This window comes from Danio rerio, chromosome 15 (assembly GCF_049306965.1).
Source record: "Danio rerio strain Tuebingen ecotype United States chromosome 15, GRCz12tu, whole genome shotgun sequence".
In the NCBI taxonomy this organism is placed as follows: Eukaryota; Metazoa; Chordata; class Actinopteri; order Cypriniformes; family Danionidae; genus Danio; species Danio rerio.
The window spans coordinates 27,268,324-27,281,131 of NC_133190.1; the positions used below are offsets into that span (position 1 = coordinate 27,268,324).

General features: G+C 33.8%; 2 protein-coding genes across 12 annotated transcripts in view; both read left to right on the forward strand.

Annotated features, from left to right (window-relative positions):
• Nucleotides 1-10,151, forward strand: part of cpda (carboxypeptidase D, a) — a 41,001-nt gene extending 30,850 nt beyond the window's left edge. For both annotated transcript variants that reach the window (XM_021474348.3, XM_021474349.3), the window contains exons 18-21: nucleotides 2,989-3,120; nucleotides 3,200-3,385; nucleotides 4,999-5,101; nucleotides 6,792-10,151. In XM_021474348.3, the coding sequence (XP_021330023.2) occupies nucleotides 2,989-3,120; nucleotides 3,200-3,385; nucleotides 4,999-5,101; nucleotides 6,792-7,018 (648 nt within the window). In that variant the 3' untranslated portion in view covers nucleotides 7,019-10,151. The remainder of the gene's footprint in view (nucleotides 1-2,988; nucleotides 3,121-3,199; nucleotides 3,386-4,998; nucleotides 5,102-6,791) is intronic.
• A 949-nt stretch (nucleotides 10,152-11,100) lies between these two features.
• Nucleotides 11,101-12,808, forward strand: part of gosr1 (golgi SNAP receptor complex member 1) — a 43,680-nt gene continuing 41,972 nt past the window's right edge. For 8 of the 10 annotated variants that reach the window (XR_012390292.1, XR_012390294.1, XR_012390293.1 and 5 more), the window contains exon 1: nucleotides 11,101-11,166. Coding sequence is in view for 4 of the 10 variants with exons in the window: in XM_005157565.6 (XP_005157622.1) it covers nucleotides 11,136-11,166 (31 nt within the window). In the remaining 6 variants the exon portion in view is untranslated. 10 annotated transcript variants of the gene reach the window in all.

Here is a 12,808-nt window from a genome sequence, read left to right on the forward strand (position 1 = left end):
CAGAAGAGATTTTGTGAAGCTCTTTTTATCAATTCGTAGTTCTGAAAATACTGCAAACATAGTGCACTGAATAAAATGTTGAATAATTGACCCTTCGCTAAGCCCAGCCTCCTTTGTTACTGTTGGTACCTTGTCAGACATTTCCATGGATATAATTAGTCATTTTTGGTGAACAGGTAAGAAAGCCAGACAAAAAGGCCTGCAGTATGCATTACAGGGTCATCTTCACAACATCATATGCAACCGATTAGAAAATAATTGAATCAAAATTGAAGCTGCAGCCCAGCCGCCTCATACGCTGACCATTCAACAGCTTAGTTCATGCACAGCCGGATAGGTGAAATTAATAATTTAATATTAAAAAATTAAATATTTTTAATAATAAAATTAATCTAATAACAGGACTCAAAATTGTGACCATTTTGGTCGCATATGCGCCCAAAATTTTATCTATGTGACCTCAAAATATATTTGGGAGCATTTGTGCGAGCGCATAAAATTTTTGTTTGCGACCAGTTTTTACTGCAAAATGTTCACCACATGCGTGGATTCGGGAGACATTTACGCAGAATGCATCTTTGCACTTGAAACGCAAAACGCAGTGAGTGCTCAGGAATGGTTTAAAACAGTTGTCATGTCAACTTGCTGCAGTAAACAAAGCCAAGTCCATAATGCTTGCCCAGCCTTCGCGCTCCTCTTATTGACCCACTGCTCTACAACTGAACGCAAATGGATTGATTAAAATCAGCTGTCAATCACTCAGTCAATGGCTTCTGGCTTGGGGTGACAGAGAGAGCTACTACCGCGAATAATTGTAAAGCGCTAAAGATGAGAATGAAGATAACACTGACAGATTTTGTTTTAGAAACCATGGCATGTAAAGTTATAAATAATGACACATCTAAGTAGTGATCATGTGCTGAATGTTAAATCACCATCTACACTTTTTGAAGAGTGCATAAAAGACTTCCATTGGCTTCAAGTCCGCTATGAAAAGTGTGTGGGATGGAATTTTCAGGTAACTGTTTGCCACATCTAGCATGAGAGCTTCTATTTAATCCTTCATATAATCGCCAGATGCTGTTTGCTGTGTAATTGGCAGATATATGTAAAATTTAACACCACGTATACCATCGCAAACAGGCTTGCACTGAGTAAACTAATATCGCTACTAATGAAAAGACCGGTATTGCTATTAACATGACGTATGCATATAATAAGTTACAGTATATGTCAAAAGCATCAGTGCAATATCAGACAGCATCTGTGGGAACAGCACAGTTATATCGTTAACAGATTCATTCATGTCAAGCAGTGGGTGCAGGGCCGGTGAGCAGTCCGTGTATCTTTTTGTCACTCAGTTATGGTATAAAAATGTTTTTTCTTGTGATAACAAGATTTTGTTGAGTCATATTTTCCTCACGCATGCTTATATATATTTTTGCTTGTTAGTTTGATTATTGTTGATTTCAAATGCAATAAATATGTTTGTTTAAAAGTTGTAGTAACTTTGTTAATAATTAGTGGGTGCAACTAAATTTTGGCTAATTCGCATATATTTGTAAAGTTAGAAGCACCAGTGCTACCAAGCAAAAAGGTTAGTTTCGAGCCATGAATAATAACAAATTCAACTGTGATTTCTCTTTTTTATTTATTTATTTATTTTTTGTCAAAAAGCCTTATTAGACTATTGTTGTGCAATGAAATATAGCGCTAATAACTCAAGAGGAAACACGCATGGACAATACTTCTACATAATTTATTCATAGAAAGAGCAGCCAGAAAATTGATGGATTTGTGCCAAATATTAGCATCATTGACCTAAAACATTGTACAGTACCTATAACTGTCAGTATGTTTGTGTGCTTTTTATATCGTTTCTATTCTAATTTGCAGTTAAGTGGAAAACATAAATAAATTAAAATACAAATCAAAGTATAAATACTAAATAGCAGAAGTGAATACAGATTTAATACGCTACCGGCAAATATTAATCTGACACCAAATATAAAAGCAGACACGCACTAACCCGCTATAACATCGTCACCTATGGCTAAATCTTCAAATGACAGTCTAAAACATCTGTGAATTGTAGCTCTGACCTGGACATGAGGGTTATAAATAACTAAAAAAAAAAAGGCTGCAGGTGAAGTATATTGATTGCAAGTGCTTGTTCTGTTAATATGTCATTTCAAATATTCTCAGCTAGAAACAGATGAAATATGACTGGATTGTGCTGCTTTTACGACCCCTCACTGAGCTTGATCCTTGTATTTCTCCACGTGGGTTTTAGGTTTTGTAAAGGGAAAAAAATTCCACCACCCTGTCCAAAGTTTTAGGATACCGGGTATCAGATTTGCATAATTCATATGCACAACGCTTTGGCTTGTTTCCCTTGCTCGAAGCTACGGTTGCTAAGCCACGCTTAGTGTATGGCAGTTTTTGGGTGTGGCTTAGCGAAGGGTTGGTTGGGATTAATTGAAACAGCCCTTTTATGTATGAATTTTCACTTTATAAAAACCTTCTGATATAAATAAAACGACAAAGTCTGATGTATGTAGGTGCTGCTGTACTGGAGAAAAAGCTCATTTTGAGAGGACTTTTAATATGTTTTTTGAATGTTTTCTTTCCATTAGATTATAAAATGAAAAGCCAAAAATCCTGTTATGTCAAAATTGACAGATTAATATAAAACTATTTGCTTGCACGGTCTCGTCTTTTAAAAAAAGTTAGAAGAATTTATTGATTGATTTATTTATATTTTGTGTTAAATTCACCCTTAACAAAAGACTTAAATTACCAGCTGATGGACGAATGTTTAATTGATGGCTGTATTATTGCATAAGATGACATGAGGCAGCTATATCACTGTTTTGTCATTGCAGATATTTAAATAAATGTTTATTAAAGAAAAGATAGCAAGTGACCTAGTGAACTAAATGACAGTTATTTGTGAAATCCAAATTCCTCCTTTTCTACATGTTGCAGGACTTCAGTGTGGACTTTGGTCACTGTCCCGAGATCACAGTCTACACCAGCTGCTGTCTGTTTCCTTCAGCTGAAATGCTGCCCTCGCTCTGGGCTGAGAACAGGAAGTCTCTTCTGAGCATGCTGGTTGAGGTCAGTCTGTTGTTTTCTCTGTCACTCTGTTCATTTTTGTTCGTTTCATCTTGGCTTTAAGTTTGCTCTTCTGTTGTAGGTGCACAAAGGGGTTCGTGGAATAGTCAAGGATAAGAACGGTAAGCCCATCGTGGGTGCTGCAATTGTGTTGAACGGTGGTGTTCGAGTCTACACTAGTGAAGGAGGGTATTTCCATGCTCTTCTGGCTCCTGGTTTACACAGCATTGAAGCGGTGGCTGATGGATACCAACAGCAATCACAGAAGGTAAATATTTTTTGTTTATTTTATTTTATTTTATTATTATTTTTATGAATTTTTTATTATTATTTTATTTTATTTATTTTTCTATTGTGTTATTTTTTATTTTATTTTTATTTTGTTTTTTATTTTATTTTTATTTATTTATTTTTTTTTTTTTTTGCTTATTTTGTTTTTATTTGTTTTATTTAATTTGTTTTATTTTATTTTGTTTTGTTTATTACTCTGTTTTTATTTGATTTATTTTTTGTTTTATTTTATTTTTGTTTTGTTTTGTTTCGTTTTTATTGTATTATTGTTTAGTTTTTACTTTATTTTAATGTATTTTGTTGTTTTTATTTTGTTTTAGTTATATATTTTTTCATTTTTGTTTTATTTCTATTTTGTTTATTTTTTATTTTGTTTTGCATTGTTTAGTTTTTATTTAGTTTTTATTTTATTTAGTTTTTGTTTGTTTGTTTTTGTTATTTGTGTTGTGTAGTTCTACTACTACTACTACTACTACTACTACTAATAATAATAATAATAATAATAATAATAATAATAATAATAATAATAATAGTAATAATAGTAATAATAATTATAATAATTTACAATGTTTAAACTCAGTTAAATTTAATTAAACTGAATAATAATGTACACGGTGACGCAGTTGCACAGTAGGTAGTGCTGTCGCCTCACAGCAAGAAGGTCGCTGGTTCAAGCCTCGACTGGGTCAGTTGGTGTTTCTGTGTGGAGTTTGCATGTTCTCCCTGTGTTCGCATGGGTTTCCTTCGGGTGCTCTGGTTTCCCCCACAGTCCAAAGACATGCAGTACTGGTAAATTGGGTAGGCTAAATTGTCCGTAGTGTATGAGTGTGAATGAGTGTGTGTGGATGTTTCCCAGAGATGGGTTGCGGTTGGAAGGGCATCCTCTGCGTAAAAACATATGCTGGTTAAGTTAGCGGTTCATTCCGCTGTGGCGACACTGGATTAATAAACGGACTAAGCTAAAAAAAAAATGAATGAATGTACAGTTTAATGTAAACACAAAGGTCACAAACATACAGTTTCAGTCATCAACATGACCATGTTCACCTTTTATTCAAACAAATGGGAATTAGAGTAATCAATAGGAATATACTGGAATGACATGAAGTAAATAGGTTGAGGCCCTTAAGTAAATTTGAATGAAATCGCCAATTAAATTTAAAGTACAACTGAACCAAAAAAAATAAACAAAATACATTTAAAGGTTATTGAAAATGTAAAAAAAATGCTTTAGTATTTAAATAACATTAAAACAACTGTTAACATCAAAACACAGTTACCACGTCACTTGCTCTAGTTTACTAGCGGAATGTTTTTTTTTTTTTTTTTTACCTTCCCCAAATGTTCTGCTTGTTGAATTATTTGAACTTGCTCCGTAGACAACAAACGCACAGCTTATTCCTTGCCATTTGCTCCTCCCAGTGAAAATTCACCTTTGCACATTTTCATTGGTTTAGTTTGTAATCTTATGTGAATATTACATTCGTCATTTGTGTTCTTAACCCAGTACAACTGAATTACCTGAATTTAGTTTTTTTTAAATCTTATCTTATGTTATTTTATTTGACATGTTCCTGTTTGTCATTGCAGGTGTCTGTGTCGCAATTTGAAGCAGCAAGTTCCATTATCATTGAGTTTGACATGGAGAACGATATATTTGGCCTTCCCAGAGAATTAGTAGTGGCGAGTGCAGGTAGGCGACTCCAATCACTCACAGCTGTTAACACGTTATTTTTTGTCTACTTTGTTCACCTGAAAGATGGTTATCCGGGTTACAAATGAGGAGAGCCTGTGGGGGGGCGGGGTTTGCGGGAGAATAGGCTCGTTTGAGGTGCGCCTCGCCTTGACTGCGTTGCAGATGAAAGCAGGTGTCTGCAATAAGAGGAGGGTTCAAAAGACACATCAGAAGTCAGACACTTCCAGAAACGCCTGGAAACGTCACCAGTGGTGGAGATTGCGTTCGTGTTTTTTCTTTTTTTCGCGGACGACTGACCTCATGAAAAAATACTATGGTGATTTATAGTAATTATTATAGTGTTTTGAACATGTTTTTCAGTATTGGGTTATGTTTATAGTTATAGTGATACCAGAGCAACTACAGAATTCAAATTATAATATAGTTCAAAAACATTCCTATGAATTACTATAGTATTTTTCAAATGTGGGAGTGGATGCAATTAACTATCACTGTTTTTACAAAAAGATGGTCACAATTACAGAAGATAAACAACTTATTATTTAAAAGAGTGTATTTAAAATACAAATCTGTATATTCAACAGTGGTTTATGTTAAAAGAGTGACTAAATGAATAGCTTATACAGCAAGAAAGCTTTCAATAAATGTAATTTGGCCACATTATAAATTAAGTAGCTATAGCAAGATGCTTTTAAGTGACAGATCATGACAAATGTTTGCTTGTTTTGCTAGGAATGTCACTAGAATTTGGCATTTTATTGAACAAGTGGTCCATTTCTATAGTCATTTCAGACTTTATATAGAGGGCATTAGAAGGTATAAAGGGAAATACAACTAAAGACAAAACTTAGCTTTCTTGTGAAGATTAAAGAAAAATGGTATTTCATCAAATATGTAAAAGTGTTGTTTAACAGATTTTGTTTTTTAATAATAGTTTTATAAAGTAATTTCTACTAACTAATTTCTCTAGTCTTTGCCATGATGACAATATTTTAATATTATTTATATATATATATATATATATATATATATATATATATATATATATATATATATATATATATATATATATATATATATATATATATATATATATATATATAATAAATTATATATGTAACATAATTTTGTACTTTTTTTTGCAAGATACTTTTATTCAGCCTACAGTGCAATTTAAAGAGTTAACTATAGATTAATTATGTTAAAGAAAAATGAGAAAAGCCATTGGACAACAGCCGTTTGTTCTGTATAAACAGCTTTTACCCCAGCCAGACTAAAATAAACAGCCCAAGACTCTCCAGAATAAAAACTATTAGGCTGTATAAAATTCTGGAAAAATGTTATTGGGTTTATTAAACATAACTTTTGATTTCATTTACGTTTGTGTGTGTGTGCGTGTGTGTGCGTGTGTGTGCGTGTGTGTGCGTGTGTGTGTGCGTGCGTGCGTGCGTTTTGTATGCATTCATATATGTCTGTTTTGGATTGACTTTTATGGAATAACGTTGGCTCAAATTTGCAATAAGTTCACACAAACATACAAAAAAGTGAAAATAAACGTGTTTATTCAACTTTACAACAGCAAGAGCCTAGTTTTTCAGGCTGATCAGAATTGATTAGAATGTAATATACTATATTAACATGCTTATTTTAAGTATCTTATTTTTCTACCTCATTATTCACTCCCCAGCTGCCGCAATGACGGCACTAGTCTTGACCGCCTGTATCATCTGGTGCGTCTGCTCGGCCAAATCCAACAGACATAAAGATGGCTTCCATCGACTACGGCAGCATCGAGATGATTACGACGACGAGGTCCGCCTCATGTCTATGGGCTCCAAAAAGTCTCTCCTCAGTCATGAGTTTCAAGATGAGAGCGAAAGTGATGAGGATACACTGTACACCAACAAACTCTGAGTCAGCCCACTGCAAGGCCAGCAGAGGGCGTTCAATGTCCAAAACCGTCGGTAAACCACCACAGGATGCACTTTAATGGCCTGGTGAATTCGGGCAAGCTTTTTTTCACCGTAGTGTATGCAAATAACCACTGCTCTCTCAACCAGCCTGCTTCGTTATCTGGGTCTCCGTAATTCTGGTCCTCTACCCTTTAAAAAGGAAAGCTAAGAGCTAGAGTCCATCTCAACAGGATTATGAAACACTGTGCCTTGTTAGATTAGAGGATGCATGGTCGCTGCTGTGGTGAGGATGACGATTTTCTAGTGTAAATGGAATTTTCCGCCCATTTTCTTTTTTTTTATCCTTCTGTGGACCCGGATGGGTCAGGAATCCATCCATATCAGAGTCTGGTCAGATCATCTGGATCATTATGAGTTGTCTTTGCTGTTCTTTTTATGTGCAGCCAACAGAATGGCTAATATTTCACATTATGGGGACTAATTAAGGCATTTCATAAGTGATATTAAAGAGATAGCTCATCCAAAAAAAAATGCTGTTAATCTACTCGCCTTTAGACAAGATAAGGTATATGTGACTATCTTCAGTAAAACCTGTGGAGAAAAAAACTGTTGCTCTTGGTGATTTAGAAAAAGTTAACCAATGCAATTGGCTATAGTCAATACAACTTTAAGTCAGAAAAACTTAAACAGGCAAGAACAACAAGCTTCTGGCCATACGTTTGAGGCCTCATGAAGCAAAACAATAGGTCTGTAAACTGAATATTATTCATTTTTATTTATAAACAAATGTTACAGGAAACGTGTTGCATATTTAAACATATATGACGAGAAACTTGCGCTACCCTGGCTCACGCTGCTCCACACTGCCCTGAACACACTCACAACTGTTTTCTGTAGCTGTGGATTAAAGGTAATAATAATTCTGTGCCTTGACAAAACTGAAAACATCATAAATATCCACAGGGATTCATTTTGTCTTGCCTGTTTTGACTCTTAAAATGCCAGCAGCCACTTTTTATGAATCACCAAGGTCTAAAAATTGTCCTTAATGTAGAAGAAAGCTACCAACATATTTGATGGTAAATTACCAGCAAATATTCAAGGTTTTTGGGAAATCCACCAATGGGGGATAGTTCACACAAACATAAATATGCTGTCATCATTTACATTTACTTTCATCTTCCACTTGTTTCAAACCTGTTGAACACAAAGGGAGAGATTTTGAAGAATGTTTTAAAAACACTAACTTCCACAGTATTTTTTATGGATGTCATTGGCTGCCCAATACCCCCCCCCCCCCCCCCCCCCCCCCCCCCCCCCCTCCACCACCACCACCACCATTCCTTTAAAGCAAGTGAATGGGCTCAATATATAAACTCTTTATTTTCAGCAGAATTTTTTTTTTCACTTTAAACTACAAATGCTGGCTTTAATCCATCTCGTTGACCTCTATAGTATATTTTATAGATGTCAGATATTATATAGATGGCTTTTTTCCTCTTCCATTATTAAAAATACTTTAATTTTGTGTTTAACAGAAGAAAGAATTTAATAAAAGTTTAGAACCACTTCAATCTGAGAAAATATTAAAGGAATTTTCACTTTTTGGGGTGAATAAGCTCAACAGAGTGCAAATTCCAAATATAAACTCAGTATTTTCAGCAGAACTGTTTTAAAATTTACTTTTAAACTACTAATGCTGGCCTTAATCCATCTCTGTGGATTATATCTCAACATAATTGAGCCCCATTCACTTGTGGAGGAAAATGCTAAAATATTTTCATTTTCAAAACCTCAATTTCTCTTCAGCTAAAAAAAAGCAAGCCATTTGCATGTTCGACAGCTCAGGATTGAGTATTAAATCAAGACGTTTACATTTTTTTTTTTGGATGAACTATTCCTTTAAACATCTCAGACTGCCAGAAATATATTGTCCAAGTTGTTTTCAGACAAATGTAGATATTTACATTAAGCAGTCTCCCATTATTCATAATAAGAGTGACATGTTAGATACATAGCAGACAATTATGCTCAATTACTGCCTTCTCAATTCTCTGTAATTTGGACAATCAGGGATACGGTAAAACCTTAACATAACCTTAAAACTATGGATATGATCATGTTTAGTCAGTGTTTTTGGGTTGTTTTGTCTTATTGTGCACTCTTTACATTGTTGTCCCAGTTTACTTTTTAAACATATTTATTTTAGTTTTATCCATCCAATGAAAGACTCCTCTCAGGCATCCCTGAAAGATCCAGAAGACCGATTTATTGAAATGTCATCACTTAGTTTAGTGTTTCTCAACCACGTTCCTGGAGGACCACCAACACTGCATGTTTTGGATGTCTCCTTAGTCTGTTACACCCATTACTGGTCTTTGAGAAACACTTAGAAACTGGTTGAGAAACACTTATTTATTTGACACATTTAAATATTATTTGCAGTTCAGGGCATCCAGTGTATATTTAGATCTCAGTGACCAAGGGAAATCCTGTAAGTCTTTTACAAACTCATCAAATATCTTGCTTTAGACGCTTCATATATGTATGTACAATATTGTTTTTTTTTTTTTTTTTTTTAATCAATCGCTCACTGTTCTGCCATCTAAAAACAAAAGCAAGTATATGGATGGAGTTATGAAGAGTGGTGAGACTTTGATCATGATCATGCTTTTAAAACGGTGAAGCAAGAATCGTCCTGTTAAACCTTAATAAACAATTAAGACTCTTATTTATAATGCATATCATTCTGTGCCAGACTGATCATTCATACAAGTCAAATGTTGATATCTGGGAGAACGATGTTCGTATGATTTAAGTATTTGTTGATCCCATTGCCGACAATATCTGAAATGAATTTGGCTTGATGTTGATTGTCATGCTTGAATGTAAATTTCTGGGTGTTTGAACAAATACGTTGAACTTTTTTATGTTTGTGCTGATGTTTATTTTCTTCTTTTTTATATACAACAATGATTGTAGATATTGAATTGTTGCCAACTATATGTACATTACACAAGTGCAATTCCTGTCAAGAGTGAAAGAACTGCACAAATAAACCTGTTTATGTGTATTAAAGAAACGAATGGTGTGTGTGAAATGAGATGTTAATAAAGATCAGACTTTGTTCTGGATAGTTTTGTGTTTTCCTTTAATGTTGTCATGTTTTGTTGTTACTTAATAAAAAAAACATGATTTAAACCACTTTATTTTTTATTATTATATGTTTTTCATATATAATCTAGTTTAACCAAATTTAAAAGTTCTTTACTCCATCCATCCATGATCGATCTATCCATCTATCTATCCATCTATCCATCTATCTATCTATCTATCTATCCATCCATCCATCCATCCATCCATCCTTCTTTCTTTCTGTCATGTTTATTTAGTTATTCATTTACAAATATAAGAACCCAAAAAATGTTTGGATTATATTACAATATCATAAGTTGTATACATCTAGGTGGAGTAAGCAAAATATCATATAATTTATATATTTTATAATAATTTAAATGAGTAGGAAAATATATTTAATACAACTTATAAAGTCAGAATCAGAGGTTCAAATGAGTTTTATTTGGCAAGCGTGCACAAATAAACACTTCAATCAAACATTAGGATAAAATAACCAACATCTGTAGTTATAACATTATAATGTTTTTTTATGATATATTGCTATTCTATTTAGTAAACGCGTAAAATATTAGATAGACTTTAGTCTATAGCAATTAACTGAAGAAAAAAAATATAAGGAAAAGAAAAGTGGGTTGTTAAAAGGAATACAGCTTCGAGAATTGTTTAAACTAATTAATTGTATATTATTAAAGTCTATTCCAACCCTAACTATCACATTAATGTAAAAAAATAGTAATTATACCGAGTATTATTCATATTATTTATTAAATTGTATTTCATTAACGCATAGTCTACCCTAATCCTACCCGTCATAGTAATGCCAATAAGTAATCCGCAGCTGTATCCCATCTAGACTTCAACAGGAAAATGGCCGCGCGGGGGCGCTGTGATTGCCCAGCGCAACGCTAAGTGTCGTAAAGTGCTCTTGCTCGAATCTCCGCCTCTGCCAGCGTCACCGCGGATGACGTGCAACAACAAAGATGGCAGGAGGAAACAGCAACTATTGGGAAGGTGAGGTGGCAAAGCGTTACAAATTCCACTCGACCAAAAGCTTTATTGCGCTCTGTGACAGCTCACGCCGATGCCTTCTTCTGAATGATATTTGGTGACGATTCAATGAAAACTCAAACAGGTTACCCCGTTAACTAGCGCTGTTAGCATTAGCTCGCTAAGTCCGGAGAAACGTCAGTGCTTTCGATTAGCCCGAAGACCTGATGAATACTGCAAAATATCTATTACTTCTCTATATTGGACAGTGTGTTACATAGCGTTCATTTTCTACATTAATTCTTAGTTTAATGTGTCAAGAAACGTGGTTGGCGTACGTAGCTGTATGTGAAGATGAAACAAGTTTGTTTGTATACTAATATAAAGTAACCTCTGGCTTATGTTTCAAAATCTAATACGCTTTCTATACAGGCTTCGATGTACGTTTGAAGTATTTACACGTGTATATGGTGTCTAAAACAGATAGTTACACTAACCTTGGCTATTATAGTAGCAATAAATATGCTTTCAAACCTAACTTACAATGTTTGAGAGGTATAACTAACTAACGTTTCCCTCTGAAGTTATTGGCGTAAAGTTGGTTTTATGTTTGGACATTCGTTCACTTTTAAATAGTGACAATTTCTGATGTGCTACTTTAAATATTGGGACTGAAATCGCATGTAATTATGACTTCAACAACATTAACATTGTACAGCATTGTAAGTTCTGTTCCAGATTGTACTGGACACCAAAGAAACGTTTTCTCTGTAAAGTATTCTCAAGTCCCAATTGCAGTTTTGTTCTCACCAACAGGTTGTAACATTTATACATATGGTGTGGGAATGTGAAAAGGTGTGCGTTTTGGGGGAAGAACTGTGCGAACATAAAACCAACTTTACCTTTATGTCCGAATGTGTGAATACAAAATCAAGTTAATCTTAGTACTGAATTATTAGTTTGTTTTACTGTTACTGTTTTGTCTTCAAATTATAATGCAAATGTAAATATAATGAACATGAAAATGTTCCGACCATTTAACACTGAAACTTTCTACAGTTTTCTAATCGGTTTGTATTATGAAAAATTGTTCAGACTTTCTATTACTATAACCACACATTCTCTATTCGGTCTAATCTATATATACTTGTTTTAATACAAATGATTTCTCTGATCTAACGCTATATATTCCTAGTGCTCCCAACTAGGCATGGAACGATAACCGTTTTCAAGGTATACAGCGGTTTGGAAAAGTCAGTGTTTTAAAACCACCAACATTTTCTGCTATACCATTTCTATTTTGTGTGTAAGATTTTTTATTTTTTATTTTTTGTAACATTTTTAGGACAACTGTATCTCCAGCAGAAAAGATATCCGAAGATGCTGTTGTAAATTGTAACGAAATCTGTGTTTTTGAAACTAATGAAGACAGCAGAAGTGAATGATTCATTTTAATGTTTTAGCCTGACATGTTTACTGCTCCTAAATATTTTACATGTTTCTGAAAATCATATATATATATATATATATATATATATATATATATATATATATATATATATATATATATATATTGTGTTTATTGTTGTTTTTAACCCAGACATTTAAAAATAAAATATTTAGATAATAGAGCAGTAATAAAACTGGGATACCGTGATATTATTTT